The sequence below is a fragment of the Arvicanthis niloticus genome, chromosome 7, assembly GCF_011762505.2.
Source record: "Arvicanthis niloticus isolate mArvNil1 chromosome 7, mArvNil1.pat.X, whole genome shotgun sequence".
In the NCBI taxonomy this organism is placed as follows: domain Eukaryota; kingdom Metazoa; phylum Chordata; class Mammalia; order Rodentia; family Muridae; genus Arvicanthis; species Arvicanthis niloticus.
The window spans coordinates 1,983,326-2,006,490 of record NC_047664.1 but is presented as its reverse complement, the minus strand read 5'-3'; the positions used below and the strand labels follow the sequence as shown (position 1 = coordinate 2,006,490).

At 47.0% G+C, this 23,165-nt stretch overlaps 1 protein-coding gene across 1 annotated transcript in view; it reads right to left on the bottom strand.

The window, feature by feature from the left end:
- Window positions 1-3,226: 3,226 nt before the first annotated feature.
- Cplx1 (complexin 1) overlaps window positions 3,227-23,165 on the bottom strand; it is a 32,174-nt gene continuing 12,235 nt past the window's right edge. The window contains exons 3-4 of the mRNA XM_034508147.2: window positions 10,544-10,719; window positions 3,227-4,989 (exon numbers count right to left, since the gene is read on the bottom strand). Of these exons, the coding sequence (XP_034364038.1) occupies window positions 4,792-4,989; window positions 10,544-10,719 (374 nt within the window). The 3' untranslated portion in view covers window positions 3,227-4,791. The remainder of the gene's footprint in view (window positions 4,990-10,543; window positions 10,720-23,165) is intronic.

The window sequence follows — 23,165 nt, the reverse complement described above, 5'->3', positions numbered from 1 at the left end:
CCAGAGAGCACATGGTCATACCTACCATACCAACCAACTAAAAGCTGACACAGGTAGTCCGCTCCTGCCTTATCTTCAGCCGGACCTGACTCAGGTCACATCAGGTGAGGCCAAAAGCAACAGGCCAGCTGAGAGTTCACCTGAGGGTTGAAAGATGAGTTCCTGGGGTCCAGAGGACCTTCATTTTCACAACTATTTCTGGTCTTCTGAAATATTCAGCATTATTTGCTGCTCCCGTCAGTTCTGTCACACCTCATTTTACCTGATCTTTGTTCAAAGTCACCATGGGGAAAAAAGAAGCGAACGGTTCCTGTCAGCAGAGAGCCTTAGTTTGTAACGAGTATAGTAGGAACCCTAGAGAAAGCAACATTGGTACAGGACCCTGTTCACTGAACATCTCCACTGGCTTTTCTGCCTCCAGCACTGCTCCTGTTTATGAGGAGGGAAGACTAGGACAGGTTGGTTGGCATCTCAGTTATAACTGCTAAAGGACAAGACCTACCTCACACTTGTAAAGGGTCAGACTGAGACACAATTTAATTTGGTTTAGAACAGAGGGAAAGCTCTGTTCATGGCCTCTAGGGAAGCTAGTGACCACTTAGCCCATACTGATGGGGAAGGTGGGGATAGGAACACCTACTGAAGGAGAGGTGAGGTTAGAGAAGGGATAAGGGGAGGATGCAGGCCATGGGGGCAGGGTATGGGTGGAGGGTGGGGAGAGCATGTCGGTTTGGGGCGGGAATATGTGGCCAGGAGGTGAGACTGGGAAGAACAGGGGCCTCTCCCTGGGAGAAAGTTGAGGAGGTCAGGCAAGGTTCGTTTTAGACAATTGCATCTTTCTAGCCCTGATTGGGCAAGATCATCTTGGAAGCAATCGTGGCGAGGGGGCGGTGGCGCAAGGTGATTGGCTCAAACCTTTTCTGCTATTCCCACACAGTATTCTGAGTCCACATCTTGCCCCTTGTACCCTTTCACCGGTGGCAGGTTTGAACTGGGATGGTCACAGGTACCCCTCCTCCACACTGGAAGGATTCCTGCCATGTCCCTCCCGCCACCCCTCTGCCCCAGCCCCCTTTCAAAACAGATCTGAAGTCGACTGAAGACCTGAGAGCAGCCACTGTTCAAAATGTGTGGACAGGTGGCCCAGACCCAGGGGTCCTTGGCCCTGCTGGGTATGTTGTGGACAGCAGAATTTGTCTAGCTGCGGATTAGCAGGGATAGACAAAATGGTCCTTAATTGCTGGTCCTTTTAGTTTTTCGGAAATGCTTTGATGGTTAGGTGGCTTGTGATTGAAAACAGCTCTGCTTCTCAGTGCAGGTCTCAGCGAGTGGAGCACAGATCAGAGCCTGACTACTGGGGCTGGCCGCCTGCAGACACCAAGGAGAAGCTGTAGATAGAGACTGGAACGCTGCCAACGTGTTCAGGATATGCCAACATCCAAAAGGTTGAGAGACCACCAGTGTTTGGGGCTAAGCTGGCCACTCGGGGCTTTGCAGGAACACTGTGCCCTGCAGCTTCAGGGTAGCTTTTCTCTGGCCTGGGTACCTGTCCCTCAGCTTAGAAACCCACCCCCTACACACACACACACACACACACACACACACACACACACACACATGCACAGAGGGGGGTGGCAGGAAAGAGGGAGAGAATATGCCCACACGGCTTCTGCTTTCTATCTCCTTGGTTTATGTGTCACTCCATACCACTTATGAATATCAGTTCCTGATCCCACTGCTCAGTACCCATTTTCCTTCAAACAGAAGTCACCAGTTACAGTAAGTATTTAACACCTGTATTGGCTGGTTTTGTATGCCAACTTGACACAAGCTGGAGTTATCACAGAGAAAGAAGCCTCTGTTGACGAAATGCCTCCATGAGATCCAGCTGTAAGGCATTTTCTCAATTAGTGATCAAACAGGAAGGGCTCTTATAGAGTTCTGGGCTCTATAAGAAAGCAGGTTGAGCAAGGTAGGGGAAGCAAGCCAGTAAGCAGCACCCCTCCATGGCCTCTGCATCAGCTCCTGCCTCTAGGTTCCTACCTTGTGTGAGTTCCTGTCCTAACTTCCTTTGGTGATGAACAGCATTGTGGAAGTGTAAGTTGAATAAACCCTTTCTTCCCCAACTTGCTTCTTGGTCATCATGTTTTGTGCAGGAATAGAAACCCTGACTGAGACAACACCTCTCCCATCACATATACACATGCACATACACACAACTACTAGAGAAGGGACCTCAATTATTCCAGGCCCTATGTGACACTATAACATAATTCACCAGTATCTGACCTTGGGTGGCCAACTGAGCAAGTTCTCCAGCAGCTAAAACATTCAGGCCATTGTTTAAGTCCAAAAGGAATGCAGACTGGGCTGTGAGGTAGGACACGAGATGACAGATGGGTAGACTAAGGGGTGTCTGGGTGACAGCCTGTAGCAAAGCTCCAGAGAGGCCAGACCCAGACATTTGGGTCCAGGAAAAAGAAGTAGCTGCCACCCCAGGAAATGAAATGGTATCTGGGTCATTCAGTGGTGCCTGAAGGTTGGTGTACAGAGGCGGTGCAAGGGCATCCCCCAAGATAGCGAGAGGGACAGGGGACATACTTCTGTACTCGGAGGAAAGTATGACCCCTCTAAATCTCCTCATTTCTCTCTTCACCTCCACTCACTCCTGCATCCCCAGGAAGAGTGAGACATATGTAGCCTTTCTGCTAGTCATATGACTTCCCACCGTTGCTGTCTCCTACAAGAGAGGTGTCCCAAAAGGGAGACAAACAAGGGCTCTTTTAGGACAAATGTAGCCACAGCACCTCGGGCTGGACCTAAAATGGGGCAAAATGGGATTGAGGCAGGGACTGATAAAATGTGGCAGGGGAGAGAGCTGGCAAATCCTGTGGTCACCTCCTCCCTATTCAGCTGTCCCAAAAGGTCTATGTGTAGGGAGTCAGGACAGCCTCTTGTGCTGGGCAGGGGAACTGGGCTGTGGAATTCCTGGTGGGCCCAGGCCTGGGAAGTAGTATAGTCTGGATTCACCAGAGCCTAGAACTATGAGGCAGAAAGTTTGTACATCCTGGAGGCTCACCCCGGGCACTGGGGTCCTGAAGGGATCTTTGCCTTCTGGAGAGTAAGTTGAGACAGCAAGTCTATGTTAGGACCAAGGGACACCCTGTGTTTGTACCCAGTCCCACCCCCAGGTCGAGTGGTAATCTTCGAAGGAAGAGCCACACGGTGTGAAATCACTGTTTATTGGCTGTGATTCCCTCAGAGAGAAAATGTGAGGTCTCTGACATGCAGGAGGTGCAGGCACGAGGACAGACAGACAGTAACACATGGGCTATTCTAAGCTCAGCGCCCGGTGCCCCATGCGCTAGGAACAGGATGCAGGATTGACTCAAGAGAGGGCCATCTGCTCCGAGCTGGCTTCTCAACTCATGAAAACCAGCCAGAGGTGCAGAGAGTGGCCCGGGTGAGCAAGGTACTGTGGGCCGAGCATGCTTCATCTCTTTGGGCAGAGGGCATTCTGATTAGTATTGCAGTCTAATTGTTATGGCTTCTCTAAAGAGCTATGTAAGGTCATGAAGGTCAATGCTAAGCCACACACCTGGCCCAAAAACTCATGGACACTTAATTCAGTTTTAATGTGGACAGGAAGGGTTGGGAAGACCAGGCTGGCCTTTCTGTCAAGATAAAACTCACCGAATACAGACCTCATTTACCTGAGATTCAACATATTATGATGTAAATTAAACAGATATGGAGAACAATGGCTGCTGGTTGGACAAAGGGGAGTAGTTGGGTCACACTGCCCCTGGGCCACACACACAGAACAAAACACCACAGCCCAAGCCAGGAGCTTGCTTTAACGGCCACTGTCAGCCCTTCAGAGGAGGAATAGTGGAGAGGGTGAGACACTTGATCACGTGGCCCTCTGTCTGCTTTGCACGTGGATCACCAGAACCCAGGGCTTTTAGGAAGTTGGGCATTTTGAAAGTAGGTGTCCAGAGGTAAAGCCAGGGGTTCCCTAGGAGACTACCTGCCCCCATGAAGAGGACAGGAGGCCACCAGGGAGAGGTGGGATCAGGGAAAGATGGGATTCTGGAAAGTGCATTACAGACGATGTCAAGGGACTCCAAGTGTGTCTGAGACCACCCATTCCAAATCTATTGCTGTGTTTCCTCTGCCTGTGGAATTCTTAAGCCAAACCTTGCAGAGCAACAGAGAAAAAGACAGCTGGACAAAATATGTGAGGGTTGCTGGGGAAGACTAGGGTGGTCGCTCACAGACAGGAAGACAGAGCGAATGGTCCAGCAGGTCCAACAAGTCCAGAAACTGGGGCAATGGACTCAGGGAAGGGCTGGGGCCCCCAAGCACCCATTGCTCATTCCCCAAGTCCCACCCCACTATGGCTGTGCTCCTGAGTTTAGGCCCTGGCTGGTGGCCACCCATCCAGGGGTGGTCAGGGCTGGCCCTCGGGGCCTGACCTTGGGCAGGCTCTGTGGGAATGGTGAACTTAAGATTAGTAAGGAGGGGTCCAACCACCCAAAGGCAAGGATGCACAGCACAGAGGCTTGATGGTCACACCCTTGCCTGGTGGGGTCAGTGATGGCAGTACGGGGGAAAGGTGGCCAGAGGCTCCCGAGGCGCAAGGGGGACATGGGCAGGATAGATCTAGGACTATGGCTTATTTTTGCGGGGGTGAGGTGGGGCTGCATCTGCTCCCAACATCCATTGTTGGGGGGAGACTCCGCGGGGGTCTGTACAGTGGGCAGGGCTCCTGGTGCTGACCCAGTATCATTATTTCTTGAACATGTCCTGCAGTGGCCCAGGCAGGTACTTGATGACAGTGTCCAGGATGCTCTCATCTTCCTCCTCTGGCTCATCCCCACAGCCCGGTGGGATAGCCTTCTTGGGTCGAGTCAGGCTGCCTTCTGAGTTGGCCTCCATGGCTGCCTGAGCCTCAGCCTCACGCTCCTCCTTCTTCTTGATGCCATACTACAAAGGAAAGGGTAGTCAAAGCGGGGCTTGCATGCTCCCCTCCCCAGTCCCCAGCCTGGGTGGCACTGATGCAATGCCCAGAGAGGCCAGGTCCTTCCTGCACTGAAGAAACCAACCAGTGACCCTGAAAGGTGGTGCTTATGGCTGAGGAAGATTCCAGCTAGGTCCAAGCCCATCCTGCTCAGCAGGGCTCCAGCAGTGATCCCACCCATGTTTTAAAGAAAAAGGAACAACTAAGAGGTACCTGAAGGATACATGGGATATAAAAGAAAAAAAAAAAAAAACTGTGGGTGTTTTAAGAGAAAACTCAGCCATTACAAGCACTTGCTGCTCCTCCAGAGTAACTGAAGTTTGATTCCCAGTACCAGGGTCAGGCAGTTTATGTCTGTAACTCCAGCTCTAAGAAATTCAAAGCCTCTGACCACTTCAGGCACCTGTACTGATGTGCACATACCTACACTGTAAATATATGCCCTACATGTAATTAAAAATGATAAAAATAAATATTAAAAAATAAATTTGGGGGATGCTACAAGGGAGGAACAGAGCAGCAGGAGGGTGGGGAGAATCACAAAACACTGTCAGTGATGGCATCTAACACACACGGTGCTGTAAACACAAAACACTGTCAGTGATGGCGTCTAACGCACATGGTGCTGTAAACACAAAACACTGTCAGTGATGGCGTCTAGCGCACACGGTGCTGTAAAAACTATATATATGAAGAGGTGCATGAGACCATAGAGGTAAGAAGAGGCTGCTCCCTAGGATTTCTTGGTGGAGACTGTCCTGGGACACCCACCTCACACACACATCACTCAGTAATCCTGGCTCTCTAACTGCAGACCACCCCTCCTGGAAGCCTGAGGGCATGTAAACCCAATAAACTCACTGCTTACCCCCCCGCCCCCCCCCCCCACACACACACAATTAAGAGTGAACACAGAGGCTCCTGACATCTGCTTTTCCACCAGCTGGCCCCGACTCACACAAAGAAATGGCATACTCTAATTCCAGAAGGGGGTCTGCCTGGGTGCTTGTCCTCTACCAAAGGTGCCTTTCTCCTGGTGGATTCTAGTGTAGAGGACACAGCAGCCAAATTCAATCAAGACCAGAAGACACCAACTATCCCTTGTTGGCATTTAGTCTAGGCTCCACCCCACAGTTACCTGGCAACAGCCAGGTATGCCTGACTCACTCTAAAAGGGGCCACTTGCCCCCTCCACTCTCTCTTGCCCTCTTTCTCTCTCCTCTTGCTCCTGCTCCCTCTCTTTTCCCATTCCCTTCCCTTTCTCTCTCCACATGCTCATGGCCAGCCTCTCGACTCCTCCCCCCCCCCCCCCCCCCCCCCCGGCTCCTCTCTCCTTGCCTTTCTCTCAACTCCCCCTCCCTATCCTCTGAATAAACTCTATTCTATACTATACCAACTTCGAGTGGCTGGTCCCTCAGAGGGAAGAGATACCTCAGCATGGGCCCGCAGAGACATCCCCTCCCCCCATACCTACCATACTTCTACCACACATATTCCTTCTTCCTATCTTTTGTTTTGTTTTGTTTTGTTTTTCGAGACAGGGTTTCTCTGTGTAGCCCTGGCTGTCCTGGAACTCACTCTGTAGACCAGGCTGGCCTCGAACTCAGAAATCCGCCTGCCTCTGCCTCCCAAGTGCTGGGATTAAAGGTGTGCACCACCACTGCCTGGCTTCTTCCTATCTTTTTATAAAACGTAACATCCCTACCCCCTTCACAGATCTGAGAACCCCCTTGATGACCAGGGGGTGAAGCATGGCAGGGGACAGCCGTTTCCCCAGGACCTGCTAGTACCAGGCAGAGAAGTGATGGGTCAGCTGGCATGAAAGGCATACAGCATAGGCCCTCCCCACAGCTGCAACCTAGCACTGGTCCCACTGCAGGTGAGCTACTGGAAAAACCTCACCCACACAGGCAGAACCCCTGTGCTGCAGAGGGAAAGAAAACATGTGCTTCAGTGTCCTGTGGGGTAGTGCGTGGGCCAGAAGAGATGTCTCCAGAAACTAGGTCAGACCAGAGCAAGTTTCCTTCCAGCCAGGGGAAGAGCAGCAGGAGTAGGCCAGATGAGGTCTGTGGGAAGTCAGAGAGGCTGTAGCTACTGCCAGGGTTACTTTCCTGAAGGCTAGTCTGTCCACTGAGGATCAAGGTCACTCTGAGGCTGCAGCTACACTGAGCTCTCTTAGGGAAAGTCATGGTTATTCTGCCAGAGGATGTTACCTAGGCTACACCCCAGAGCCAGACTGTGGCCTGTGCTGATCTTCTGGACTCCAGGAATAAATGCCAGCCTAACCCAGGCCAGGTATCCATTATGTCAGGTGTCCAGAAGCATCAGCCCAAGCACAGGACCACAGGAGGTATCAGTCAGGTGTGCTAGAAGGCACAGTATCCAGAGCCAGGTGAAGATGGGGGAGGGCTGGGTTAAGGGGGAGTCTCATGTATAGGAGACAACAGGAGACAGAAGAACACTGCTAAGAAAAGGCTGTGAGTGCCAAGAGCCAACAGCTCTGGCTGGTCTCCACCTGCACGGCTCTCATCATCATACAGAGGTGAGTACAGAACTGTGGGCAGTGAAACATGCCAGCTCTACACCTGGGCCGTATCTCCTTACCAGAAGGAAAGTTTTGGCTCAACAAACAGTTCACTGTGGGCATCTGGAAGCATGCACAAATCATGTAGTACATATGCCAACCTGGAGGTGTGTGTGTGTGAAAACCTGGCTGTGTACACAAACAGGCGGTAGAAATATACACTGGATGGTAGGTTTCAAGTTCAAGTACTTGCTCAGATGGCTTCCTAATGGATATGGATACTTCTCCAGGAACTGCCTTTCCCTGAGACAATCCTGAATGGCCATGCCCAGTTCTTTAGATAGGTTATCTGGAGCCTTGCACCATGTGGATATAAAAACTGGCCCCATTCTTAGTCTCCTCCCCTCCTCTTATCACTGAGAAGCCTTGGAACACCACTCAGCCTTTTACTCTCTGACCAGGGCTCAAGACACTAGGGGTACACATAACCCAGGGGAGGCCAGGGATCCAGTTCTAGTGAGTAGTATGGACTGCCCAGTGAGGGTTGAAAGTCACAGCAGATCTGCGGCAGAATTTATACCTATGGGGAGCTGGGGAGATGGATCAGCAGCAGCAAAGGCCCAGGAGTCAGGACTGCAAGCTTCTGGGATGCAAGCAGTGGATGTCAGGAGACATGACAGCTTCTGTAACATTCTGTCCAGCCGGGGATGATGTGGGGTGGGGCCCAGTGCCTCTGGGAATGCCTGGGGCTTTGACCCCTACCACTTTCCCCTCTTGGGCTCACCCTTTCCATCTGCACCAGAGGGGTCTTCTTTCAGGGGATCATTTGAATATTCTGCATTTCTTTTCCCTACTCAGCCAGGCAAAGGCTGTTGAACTTTCTGAAGCAGTGGTTCTCAACCTTCCTGATGCTCTGGCCTCATACAGTTCCTCATGTTGTGGTGACCCCCAACCATAAAATCATTTCATTGTTACTTCATAACTGTAATTTGTTACTGTTGTGAATTGTAATATAAATATTTGTATTTTCCAATGGTGACCTCTGTAAAAGGGCCACTGGATTTCCAAAGGGGTTTCGACCCACATGTTGAAAACTGTTCTGAAGAACAAATTTTTTCATAGTTTCCAGGGAAATGTGTGAAAATAGAGCAGTGGAGAAGGCACCCTGTATGGCTTCTTTGAGTCCCAAGACAGGGACTCAAACAACTCAGTTTAAACACACTGAGAGGTCAAAGCTTTATGGGTAGGGTGGTATTTGTCAGAAACTTCCTGAGGGAGACTGAGCCAGGCACAGGACACCCCTGGATCCAAAACCAGCTCCATCCCTGGATTTGCCAGAGCCACTGTACACCTGGGCATCTAGCATAGCACCCTCCCCCAACCTTGTTCTTCCATCCCCAAGTAGCTACTTCCTCTTAGCTCTACCTAGGGAAGGGCCTTTGTGGCTCTCAGCTCTCTCTTGCTTTTCTATTCCTCCCTCTAAACCCTCTCTCTCTCTCTCTCTCTCTCTCTCTCTCTCTCTCTCTCTCTCTCAGCATTGCTGTTTGTCTGTCTCTAACTCTCCATTTCTCTATTTCTCATGTTCATCCTCACCCCTCTTGATACATTACAATTAATTTTGGGGTCCACTACCATGTCAGTCACATGGTCAACAGTACATCTTGCTAACCATGATAAGTGACTGACTGGCTGTGTAAGGACAAAGCAAAGTGAGCGGGCACCTTCTGCAAGACCCAGGAAACTGTCCAGTGACAGTGCTCCAAGGCAAACGTCAAGGGTACAGCCCAGACCCCATAAACAGCACTCTACACCCAACTGTGAAGGGAGGGTACAGGTGGAGAGGGGAGCTCAGCTACACATTTTGGCCCCTCGTGAGATCAGGGACCCAATGTGGCCAGCTACCTACTGGCCATCTCCCGATATCCACCTTAGGAGATACAGCTTCCTTCCTCGTGAGTCCCAAAGATCTGCCCCAACCACTAACACATCAACAGAGAATCTGGTGTGGATGTGCAGGCAGGAAGTGGGGCCTAGAGCCTGGGGTGTCTACTCTCCAGCTTAGCATCTCCGTTCAGGACTGGAGGGTTATGTGACCTACCCAAGCCTGCTGAGCCACCCCCACAAGGCCTGGAAGGAGCTAAGTGACTTGTTTCTTCCCATGGCCTGGAGTTTCCCTTCTAGAGTGAGCAGGGACCACCCTCCTGAAAGAGGTGGCTGTATATGGTCCTCACCTCAGGATTCCACATGGGTCCTCAGTTTTTCCACCAGGAATAGGTACAATGCTCTCTGACTGCCTTGCTACCCCCAGAGACAATCACAAAGGTGACTGGGAGCAGGGAGGCTGCCACCCCTCCACCCTCTGTAAGTTCAGGAAGCCAAGTGTTAGCATTCTGTCTAAACTCCACCCCACTGTTACCTGGCAACGGCCAGATATGCTCCTCCCACAGTTAGGCCTGGCGCACTATAAAAGGGGCTACTTGCCCCCTCTTCTCTTGATTTCCTCCTCTCTGCCTCTCCCTGCCTCTACTACCCCCTTAACTCCCCTCCCCATTCCTCGGCGTAGGCCCACTGAGACATCCCCTTTTCCCATACCTCACCACACCCCCATAGAACATATATCTCTTTATCTTTTAATAAACACATCAAAGGTAAAGGGGAACCTCTGGCCCTGGTTTTCCTGACCCACAAAGACTCCCAGCTCAACCAATCCCCATTCCTCTCTTAGAGCTTTCTTTCTGGGCAGGAGCCAACGCTCCAGAAGAACAACCAGTCCTGACACGAGGAGTAGGAAAAGAAACCCCTCAGAATGACCCCCATCCAGATTCGAACACCGATAGATAGTCCCACAACAGTCCAGTTCCCAAGGTTTTGATCCCTGAATTAGGAGTAAAAGGGGAGCTGTTAGCCAAGGAAGGAGGCTGCTGCCTCTGGCGGGGTTGCTGCCTGCGCTCTCCGCTCTGCCTGTGCTCTCTGATCTGCATCCATCAGTTGCTCACCTTGTCTCGTATGCCCTGCCGCATGACCTCACGTTCTGCCTCCATCTTGGCATATTTTGCTTTACGCTCTTCCTCTGCCTGCCGCAGTGCCTCCTGCCGCTCCTCCTCCTTCTTGGCGGCATCAGGGTCCTTCTCCTCATCACCCCCAAGCATCTTCCCCATGTCCTTGGTGGCCCCTGGGAATAACAGCAGAGGTTAGGCAGTATCATTCAGGGCTCCTAGTCCCTTCTGCTGGCCATGGGTCCAATAGTGCCCATCCCTTGAGAGAGGTGAATGTGTTGGTTTTTGTCTGTGTGCTTACACACACACACACACACACACACACACACACACACACAGTGAGTGGTTGTTTTGTAGTTGCATGTTCATATTATTTATCTCTAAGTATGGACATGTCACTGCACATGTGTGATGTATGCACTGACATGTCTGCTCATCTATGTGCTCCTGAGGGCAGATGTACATCCTCCCTGAGACCTGTGTCCTACAGAGGATTGAGCAGAGGTGATGGAAGGAAAATCCAGATGTGCAGATACATAGATGATGAATAGGCAGGAAACAGATGTATGGTGGGCAACAGTGGCTTCTAAAGTAGGTGACAGGCATGTACTCATGACCCAGCTGAAGGCATCGCTTGTCTTCAACACCAAGCCCTAATTGCCCCTATGCTAGGTACCACTTTTCTCATGAGTTCCTGAGTCACAGGCCCTACAGAGACCACCCCAAACGCCCTTGCAGCTTAGCCCATAGGACAGAGGCTATAATTACATACCGATGGGTGATCCTTAGCCCATTGCACCCAAACGCTAGTGACACTCAGGAAGGGGACCTGGCAAGCCTCACAAGATCTCAGAGTGGGGTGCTGGTTCTTGGAGTTTTGCGTCTCTGGAGTAGCTGACAGCCCTATGCACCATCACAAGCCAGAGAAAAGCCAGCTGTCCTCTTTGCTGGGCATGATGTCTCCAACCATATCTGGGAGGCTGGTGGACCCAGGGTAAGAAGGCAGAGTCTCTTCCGTAATGTGGGACAGTTGTATTGGGTGCCGACTTCTGAGCCCTGCTCTTCAGGTCCCTGTAGAGGCATGGGTTCTCCTGAAAGGCCAGAGATATTTTGGCTGCCTGAAGAACCTACCACAGGTGATAGGGTATGAAGAGACCAAAGACATCTTTTTGCTCCTGTCAGGATGGAGTCAGAGAGCAATCTTGAAAGAGGCTTTTGCTGACAGAGCAGATCAATGAATCTAACTGAAATTAATTAAGAGCTTCGTGGTTGGTTTCCCGTTACATCTAGAAGCTTGCAAAGGAGATCCTGGGTCATGAAATGATCTTCCAATAGTTTTCCAGGTAACTCACTAAAATCTCTCTGCTTCCAGCACAACTGTCTCTGGCAGTTGTTGAGGCAGGCAAGGACAAACCTTGCAATCCTGACTGCTTTTATGTAAATTTTATTCTTACTAGAAGAAGCTAATTCACACTTAAGTGAGAGACCCATAATTACTTCTCCTGCTGGGAAGGTACTGGCATTCTAAACAGAAAGAATCTAATCTAGTGTCTGTCTCTCCCTAGAGCAGTGGTTCTCAGCCTTTGGATTGGACACCTTTGGGGACCCAATGATCCTTTCATAGAATCACCCAAAAACATTGGAAAACACAGATATTTACATTACTGTTATAACACTAGCAAAATTACAGTTATGAAGTAGCAATGAAAATAATTTTATGGTTGGGGTCACCACACCATGAGGAACTGTGTTAAAGGCCAGAGCATCAGGAAGGTTGAGAACCATTGACCTAGAGGAAGGTGAGCAGTGTCTGGGGTGTGACAGTGGGGGCTTTGTGGCTTGTGGCCTCCTGTTTAGGCCTGTCCCCCACCCCACCCATCACATAGGATGGAATGGAAACTACTTACTGAGTGGTAACTATGCACCAGTATGGAGATGAGTGCCTGTTGGGCCTTCCCTGGACCTTCCTACACGCCAGAGATCCCTGCTTGGGCTCTAGGCTCTGAAGGAAGATCTACTTTAGATGCCCATATCTGAGTATTCACCCACCTGAGCCTTCAGACTACAGAGGCAACTCTTGGAGGCTGGTGCATGCACACGGTGTCATTCACACACCCATACTGACAGTTAAATATGGATATGTGCATGCACACACGGATGAAAGGGTTTTAACAGATCTTTTTACCAAGGAATGAATATACATATATATATAATATATATAATATATATAATATATATATATATATATATATTATGGAGAAAAGTACACTTGGCTGTCAGAAACAGTGCTCAGTCACAGAGATCCAGCTTAAGTCACCGACAAGTAGCTATTGGCTACACAAGTGCTGGGCAGGGACAAACAAACAGCAAAATATATTGGTGGAAATGTAGATGACACGGGAATCAGAGGACAGCGGGTCAATATCACTTTGTTCTTTCGGTGCTTGGGCCTCACACATGCTAGACAAAGCACTCTGTCACGAAACTGTCAGTTTCTTATATTAAATACACCCATAATGTGGTTCAAAAACTATAGTCCCAAGTACTTACTCAAAAGAAATAAAAAATTCACATGAATTCAGGGACAAGAAAGTTACAGCAGTTTTATTTGTAAGACACAGGACAACGTATCTGCCCATCAGCAGGCCATGGGCAAGTCAACTATGGACCATGCAGGTGAGGGACAGCGCACGCTCAGCACTGAAAAGAAGCGGACCGTTGACTGACACACCCAATAGCACGGAAGGAGCTCAGAATTTTTGATGCTGGATAGGGAAGGCTAGAAATGAACGAAATGGTTTTTACTTAAGTAAATGCAAACATGGACGGATCTATGAGGAGAAGGCAGCTTTGGGATTGTCTGGGGTGGCTACAGCCTTGGGCCTGTGGGCATTTGCTGACTACTCTCTGTGTTGGGTTACTTTGCTAAACACCAGCCATACTACAATTCAAATAAATATACAACGTAAAAGACAAGAGGTGGTAGAGACCATTCTATCTGGTCTAATTTAGCTACCAGCTCTAAGCGAAAGATCAAACGTACAGCCACAGAGATTCAAATATTAGAAACATAGCTGTCGTTTGCTTTTCAACTGAACTGGACATTAGATTAAGATGTAAAAAGTTTGAAAACAGTGAAAAGCAAACTCCCTACAGTTGTTCTCCAGCTTTTAGTGAGTCACAGGACCCAGCATGCACCTGGTAGTGTTTGCATAGGGCATTGGCACATCCCCTCTGAAGCTGCGGAGAAAGTCTAGGCAGTTTAAGTGCTGAACAGTTTTATTTCCCAAAATCTCAACTCCATGATTTGATGAGCCTAATCTAACAGACTATATGTCTAAAAATAGGGTTCATATTTTGGAATAATAACAGATTTTTAGTCATAAGGAAGAAAAAAACCAAAACGGGGAGAGGGGGGCTTCATAGTCATCCATAAAAATAAAAAAGTAATCCTAGCTGGGTGATGATGGCACATGCTTTTAATTCCAGAACTCGGGGGCAGAGACAGGAGGATCTCTGAGTTTGAAATCAGCCTCATCTAGAGTTCCAGGACAGCCAGAGCTACGCAGAGTAACACAGCTTGAAAACAAACAAAACCAACCAACCAAACCAAACTATTAACAAACAAACAAACCAAAAACTTGAACCCAATGTAAGATTGGAAGAGAGGATCCATGGAGAAATCAGAGCTGGTATGAAAACAACAGCAAATAAGGATGTGCTTACATCACACGGGTGTGACAGCTGTGCCACTGTTCTTCATGAGAAAAGTCAATAACAACAATGAACATGACCTTACAGTGCTGTCTCTCCACTTCTCTTCTACCTAAAACACTTGGGATATTCCAGCAAAAACTGACCAGAACTAACTACAGAAAAGGACGGCAAGAGATGACGTTTACCTAACGCCAATTGTTTTGCCCCCAAACTACCCATGGCAGCTGGACACACATAGGAGAGAACTTGCATTTACAATCTTGGAAACAAACTATGTTTGACAAAGAATTCGATAGAAACTATAAAGAAGATACTATCTATTTAAGCTTCAAGGTTTGTGAAAGACATACCATTTCCCTGCCAGACAAGCTTACCTCGGGCGATGGTGGCACACTGTGGAGTGCAATTGCATGCTGTTTGGATTGAATCTCTGATTTAAACTTTGGAGTATCTTAAAATTCTTGATAAATATAAGGTTCTGGTGGTACAATGAGTGGCAGAAAAATAAAAATAACAAGCCTGAAATAGTGATGTATACCTGTGGTTTTAGAACTTGAGAGGTGGAGGCAGGAGGAGGATCATGATTTCAAGCCCAATCTTAATTAAATAGTGAGTTTGAGGCCAACTTGAACTACGTGAGATCCTGGATCAAAGCAAAACAAAAGAAGAAGGAGGAGAAGGAAGGGGAGGAAGAAGAAGATGATGATGATGATGATGATGATGATGATTATGATGATGATGAGGAGGAGGAGGAGGAGGAAGAGGAGGAGGAAAACACACTCTCTCCAGAGTCCTAGGGAGGCCAAGAGAGTAACAAATAGTTCCAAGGTGCTCATGTTGTAGATGTTTTAAATGTCATCGTATCCACTTCTGGAGAAGGGGCACACTGAGTCCTTGGAGAAAGGGGATTAATGACAGAGGCAGCCAGACATTATTATATACACCCTTCTGCCTAGTCATCTCATTCCAGCCATCTGTCAGAAACGGGTCTTTGTTGAGACATGCGCCCACAGATATCCACTACCCTAGTATGAGGCTAGAGACAAGGATGTTTTGGGCATGTAGTCATATGACCAGGGAACATCTGTGGCTACAGTGCACGTGGGGATGTGGCACACCCAGGAGAGGATGATTAGTGTTCTGGAGGAGGTTGAGGGGCTGTCCAATGCACTATAACATGTCAGCTATGTGCAGAAAAGTACATCACAGACTCAGCTTATGGAAAACAAGGAGAAGCCTGATGGTCAAAGATAACCATGATTTCACAGTTTTTTGAAAAAATACAAGAGGCTGCATGTCAGATTCCCCTTAATCCTCAGCTCTCAGGAAGCGGTGAGGAATGCTCAGTGAATGTCAGTCTCTGCTTCAGTGAGGTCCCTCTCCACATGCCCACTGGGACATGTGTTACAAAAGCGGAAAACAGGAAGTATTGGCAAATATGTGGGCAAAGTGGAACCTTGCGCTGGGACAGTGGGGATGTGTAATGATCCAGCCTGTAGAAGACAGTTCGGTGGGCCCTCAAAAAGCCAAGCACAGAGACTGGAGGGACAGCTTAGAGTTGAGATCACTGGCTGCTCTTGCAGAGGACTTGAGTTCCCAGCACCCACATGGCAGGTCACAACTGTCTGTAACTCCAGTTCCATAGGATCCAATGCTCTCTTCTCATTGCCAAGGTCACAGAACACATATGGTACACATATGCAGTTGTAGGCAAGATGCTTATATGTATCCTGTCTGGGCCAAGCACAGAATTACCATATAGCCCAGTCATTCCACCGGTGAGTACATACACAAAAAGCAGGAACTCAGATATTTGTCCACTATTAGTCTGAGCAGCGTCGGTCACAATATCCAGGAGGCAAAGCCACAAGCATCAGCACACAGGTGAGTGGAGAAAGAAAAAAAATGTGTCTGTCCATATCTTACATATTGTTCAGCCCTGGAAACAAGGCGGTTTTGACACAAGGCAGCATAGAGAAACTCTGGGGACATTATACTGAGTTAAATGAGCCAGTCACAAAGGACAGCTGCTATGAAGTCCTTCGAGCACTCAGATCCATGGAGCGGAAAACAGAAAGTAATTTGGGGGCTGGGAGACAGACTAATGTTTCCCTGGGACAATTTCAGTTTGGAGAAATGAGAATATTCCAGAAGCAGAGATGATGGCTGAACAATAGTGCCACTGCTTTGTGCGCCTAAAATGGATTAGATAGTACAACTCATATATATATGACCACAACAAAAAGAGAAATACAAATTTAAATTTCTCATAATTCCATCTCCCTGGTAGGTTTCCCGAAGCAGACATGAGGTTGTGACCAGTTTGGTCAAAGCATATAACTGGTAACGACATCCCCTATGCAATGTGTGCAGGAGTAGCCTCCCTAGCAGCCGATGGGCTGCGCATATTAGATTATAATCACTGCCAACATGGAAGCTAGAGGTAATGAGGTCCTGGTATAGGCCCTAGAGAGCAACCAACTTGTAAACTCCTGAACATGGTTTTGGAGGCCATGTTGGCTTGCAGGAGGAGGTATGCCACTGCCACAGCCATCAGCAGTAAAGAAAGAAAGCAGGCCAAAACAGGAAGGAAATGAAAATGACCAGGGGCTCGAGAAGTGGCTCAATAGATAAGAGTACTTCCATGTAAGTACTTCTCACACTTACATGAGTTTAGATGTAACAAAAAGCACATACGAGGTGGAGAGAGAGGAAGCCAGCCTCTCTCCAGGCACAGTGAGAGTTGCTGTTTCAAATCCTTTGGTCTCTATACACACACTCCCCACTCACACATACATGCACACACCAGCACCCTCACACACACAAATAAGCAAATAATAACCAAATAATACCTTGTATTTACCTCATAGGAATCTTGAATGAACTCCATACCTCAAAGTACCGTTATTGTAAAAAGCTAAGAATGATGTCTAGGAATTCACAGATGGGATCCTTCAAATGTTCAGGAAACAGATAATTCCCATGATATTTAGAATGTTCTTAGAAGAAGTGAATTCTCTGAGTTGTTTTTTACTAAATTAGCATAAAAGCAATGCCAGAAGTCATGTGGAAGGGAAAGGAGGAATGGAAAGAGAGAGGAAAGAAGAAAGGAGGTAAAAGGAAGTGAGGGAGGAGGAGACGGAGAGAGAGAGAGCGAGAGAGAGAGAGAGAGAGAGAGAGAGAGAGAGAGAGAGAGAGAGAGAGAACTAGAACTCCCAACAGACTAGGAACCAGCACATGGGCCAGAGTAATGTTCTGCCAAGGGAAACTGACACCTGTCACTTTCTACAGAATGCTATAGACAAGCACAACCTGAGTTCAGTGGAGATCGTTTGCAGAAGGCAGAGACATGACGGGACGACAGCATCAGTCATGACACAGAGGCTTCCCAGAGAAACAGTGGCCACTGGGCACTTGTGTCATAAGGTGCTGTTCTGAGCACTTTTGTGTTCCCAGAACCTTCCTGCTTCCTTCTCCCCCCGACTAACAAGCCAATGGGTTCTTGTGTCCCTGGGATGGCTACAGCTTCCATCGCCCTTAGAATTTGCACCATGCCTGACTACAGGTCTGCCTCCTTCATCTTGCTTTGCATACATGTGCCTGAGAGGTAGAGTCTACACACACAGCCACAACATGACCATGGCAAAAAAAAATGTGCTGTGCCACACAGAACCCACCACTGAAACACAATGGGGGCTCCTCAGACAGACATAGATCTGTGAAGCCAAAAACAGGCTTCTGGTACCCATAGTGTCCATCCCAGCACCCAGATGGGCTCTCTCATTCTCCCTACAGAAATGATATTGTGTTCTCCAGAAATTTAGATCAGCAGAGCCCACAGTATGTAATGGGGCACTGTCCTGGCTACTAAGTGCCACGTGCATAGCCACTCATCTGTCCATGTAGGGTCTCACTATGGAGTAGCTTGTAGAGAGAATCTCTTGTGTACTGCGTGGAAGCATCACCTATCAATAAAAAGCTGATGGTGTATTAGCTGAGACAAAAAATAGGAGGTGGGAATTCTGTTAGGGAGAAAGGACCTCTGGGATACAGTCAGGCATGGGAGGGGTTTGCCCCAAATTCTGAGGAACACGTGCCAATGAAAATGAGGAGAGGTAAACAACCATGTGGCACTCATGAAATAGAATAAACAGGTTAATTAATTACAGGTTAACTAAGTTACAAGCTAGTGAGGGAATGAGCCAAAGCTTAGGCATAGGTATTTATTCATAAATAATAACTTCCAGAGTCATTATTTTGAGAACTGGAGTGTGGATGGGAAAATTCCACAGTTATAGTAGCCTGTCCATCCATGGCCAGCAGATACACGCTGAAAACTGGACCTTAGGGATAAACCCATGTACTGGTCATTTACCCAGGTACATCCCGAGAGTTACTAATAAGATGTTCAGCAAATTTAAATTTCACCTGGAAGAAATAAATAGTCAAACCTTGCTAAGGTAGGTCTGCCCCTACACTTGTACTGTGGAAAATACGAGCCTGTGTCCCTATGTAGTTCAATCCTATCTTGCTGGCCTTTTGACTGCAGCCAGCCATGTGGATGACAGGTGGTGCCTTATTTGTATTTCACTTGTGACTAATGATTTTAAGCATTATTCATGTGCTTGTTGGTCATTCCTGTGTTTGCTTTGGGTGAATATCAATTCTTTCTTCTTCTCTCCCTCCTTCCTCCATCTCCCTTCTTTTGAGATGAGTCTTGCTTTGTACCTGTGACTAACCCGGAATTCCTTCTGTAGAAAAAGTTTGCCAAGAATCCTAGGGCACAACTGTTATCCCAGTATATTTTCCGGGTCAGTGAGATAGCTCACCTGGTTAAGGCATTTGCTGCCAGGCCAGATGACCTGAATCCAATCCTAATCCTGGGACCTACATGGTAGGAGAGAATTGACTCCTGCAAAGTGTCCTTTGACTTCCACAAACACACCATCACACATGCTCATGCACACACACAATAAATAAATGTAATAAAAAATTTAAGTGTGTGTATGTCTTAAAAATAAACATTTTAAGATGGGCAGTGGTGGTTCACACCTTTAATCTAAGCACTTGGGAGGCAGAGGCAAGTGGATCTCTGAGTTCAAGGCCAGCCTGGTCTAAAGAGTGAGTTCTAGGAAAACTAAATACACAGAGAAACCTTGCCTCAAAAAACTAACGACAAAAATAAATAAATAAATAAATAAATAAATAAATAAATAAATAAATAAAAATAAGTATCTTCCAGCTCTCAAGCACACTGCCAAGAATGAGCCAACACAGGAATATTGTATCTAAAGCCTGTCATCTGCTCGGCTTTCCTGAGTTTGTGTGTTTGCTTGTTTGAAGACAGGGTCTCTATCTGTAGTTTGTCTGAAGTCAGGGTCTCTAGATGTAGTCACGACTGGTCTGGAACTTGGTAGTTAGAGCAGAGAGGCTTTGAACTCACAAAGATCCATCTGCCAGTGGATCCTAAGTACTACCATTAAAGGTATCTGCTGCCACGCTCAGACTGGTTCCTGGATTTTTACTTCCTCTATTCTGTTAAAGATTCCAGCCAAAAATTGACACGACTAACAGTTTTCATATCTCTTTGAGTTCTGTTGGGCCAGCCAGTGTCTCTGACTTGTGTTGGTAATGGTATTTGAGCCTTTTGAGAATTTTGCACTCTCTCTCATTTGGGACTCTTGGATGTTTTTCCTCTTACTTAGGTGGAACTGTGGATTTGAGGTAAAGGAGACACTAATTTCGCACCATGGTGAATATTCCCACGCAGACACAGTCTGCAGTGCTGTTGCTAACCTTGGTCTTCCACAGTTACTTCACTCTCTCCTATGCTCTATTGCACAGAACTCACTGTGCGATGCAAACCTAAAGGTTACACTGGGTTTAATTTTTAGTCTTGCTTTTTCCTTTTGTTCTTTAGTATTTTAGTTTGGAATTTTCCTTTCTTTTTCACCCTCCTCCTGCTTCTTTCATGTGCCACCACACTCAGTAGACGTGAGTCTCAAGAGCATTCACCCCCACTCTATGACATGCCCTTTTAATTTCTTTAATACAATCTTTCAGTGGGTGCGGTCTTTCACCTAAGTTGACCAATTCCTTGGCACAATATTAATCTCACAAAAACACAGGATGTTCAATTTTTCCAGTTCCTTATAGACTTGCTACATATTAATTTCCTTCTGAAGTATAGTTGGCAAAAATTTTCTCCTATTCTGTACGGTGTGTCTATACTCTGCTGATAGTTTCTTTTGTTATGTAGATGTATTTTAATTTTTATGGTAATACCATTTATTCATTTGTAAATTATGACTTTTTGTTATTTATGAATACTTTATTGGATTCTCTGCAACCATAAATATGTTGGAAAATAGTTGGAGTGCTACCTGTCCTCTCTGCTGATTCTTAGGATGATTTCTTGTCCTAGTGGAGTATTTTTCAGAAAACTCTTGGTATTTATGATGTTCCTCAACAAATAAATGAACAACATCATCAACAACAAAAAGACTACAGAATTTCATTCAGTCATAAGGAAAAAATCCTTAGTGAGATAATCCACACTCGGGAAAATAGATATTGAATGTTCTTTTTTATATTCTGTACTTTAATTTTTATATATGTCTGTCTATGTACATGCATGTATGTAGGTCATAAAACTAGAAAGTGGACCACGAGAGGGAAAAACAGATTTTACAGTGGGAAAAGAGCAATGAATGTACTTGATGTGAAAACGGAAGGCTACTGCAGAGAAGAGACAGCCAATGTGGAGTGGAGGCAGGTGGGTGGAGAAGAATAAGGAAGGATGACCAATGAAAACAAACATGTATGAAAATGCCATGATGGAACCCATTACTTTGGATGCTAAACAGAGAACACAAAACAAACATGGAAGCAGATCCAAGGCACTGGGGAGATGGGGGGGTGGTGAAGTATGGAGCTGCAGAGAGCTGAAGGAATGTTTGCATACGTGTGGTTTAAATGAATGATCCCTATAAGATCATATATTGGACTAGAGCTATTTGGGAAATATTAGGAGGTTGCACTGTGTTGAAGGTATGCCACTGGGGGAGGGCTTTGAGGTTTCAAAAGCTCATGCCATTTCTAGTTATTTCTTTTTCTGCCTCCTACTTGCAGATAAGGATTTAAGCTTACAGCTACTGTCCCAGCACCCTGTCTGTCTGCCTGCTCCCTACATGATGGTCATGAACTCTGAGACTGTCAGCCCCACAAAATGCTTTCTTCTGTAAGCTGCCTTGGTCATGGTGCCTCTTTACAGCAATAGAAAAGAAACTAACATAGTCCTGAAAGAAGAGCTCTTACTTCAGATCCATCACTCAGCCACATAGGTTCTGACAGAACTATAGTTTCATAAAGGTATAGAAGCATACCAGCCAGCTCACCATACATAACCAAAAGGAAGTTCAGAGTCCCACACAGTCTGTGAACAAGACTCCAGTCAGAAGAACATGATCTTGAAGTCTCCCATCAGAACAGAAAGTATTAAATGTATGTTAGAGACACAACAAGATAGGTAAACCAAATACAATATCCCATAAGGCCTCTGGGCAGCAACCAGAGGCCTCCCTGCTGTGTCCATTAATTGTAATAACCAGGTGCTACCCATAAGCAAATGTGAGGTGACCTACACTCCATAGTTCTTGGAAATTAAAGGTGCAAGTACAGATATAAAAACTTAGCTGAAGGTTAGAGGACAAATAATTCTTATTTTTGGGAATAAGAATAAAAGCTACAGTGTCAAACAACAACAACGACAACAACAACAAAACAGAAGAAAACGAGTTTTTAGTGACAGAGAAGGAAAAGTAAGAGAACAAAAAAGCAGCAGGAAAACATTTCCAGGAATGGAACATCACACCATCAGGATGAATGAAGCAAGACCCATACCAAGTTCTTAACTCTGAGAAATTCCTGTTACTGAGATCAGAATGGGAACCCTAAAGGCATATTCAGCAGGCTGGAAGCAGACAGGTTCTGACTTCACCTGAGACCTCATAAGCTGGAACAACAACAACAAGTGCCTTCAAGTGTATATGGGAAATTCATTCAAATCTGTTATTTTATACCCAGCCCAACTGCCTCTAATGAAGAAGAACAAAGATACCTGTTCACCTCCCCACAGCATTCTCAGAAAGATCCCTACTGAGTAGCTGTCTAGAAATCTACCAATACAAAGGGAAGGCTCCAAGGAGAGAGACATGCCTAATAATGTGTCTGCATGGTCACCCACATGAACACATGGTACTGAGGTCTGCTGTCTGGAAAGGAAAGTATCAAGTGAAAAATAAGAGTCATATTAACTACAGGACAAACAAAAGGCTTTGTAAGAAATGAACACAGTCCTAGTTAGCTTCTCGCTGAACAAAGCACACTGTAAGCAGTGTGCGAGACAGGCAACAGTTACAAGGATGACACCTAGGAGCACAGTGCCATATGTTGTAAGGTGCCAGAAGTGACACCTGATCCAGGTAGGCATCTACTTAGAAACGTGTGAGGAGGCCTGCAGACACCTCCCAAGAAGGTAGATGCAGAAATAGAAAGTGACAGTCTTCTCTGCTTAGCTAAAGTTGGCACTGACTTCATAAGTCATGAATTTAAAGGGATTAGAGAGGCTGTTGACTCAGGGCACTGTCCTGTGACCCCCAGGCCTTTGTCAGGAAAGGTGGAGGGGAGGCGGGCAGATGTGCACATACTTCTTCTGAAGCTGGAAGCCTAGGCTACACTCATTTTGTTTCTCATCACCAACAAGTTGAGTATTTGCCCAAGCTAGCCTACCATGCAGAGTTCCTGAATATTTACCATTCACAGCTGCATGGGTGCTTCCAGAAGAGAAATGAGACCAGACTCATGTTGGGAGTGGTGACCACTGAGGACAGAGTCCTATCCTTGA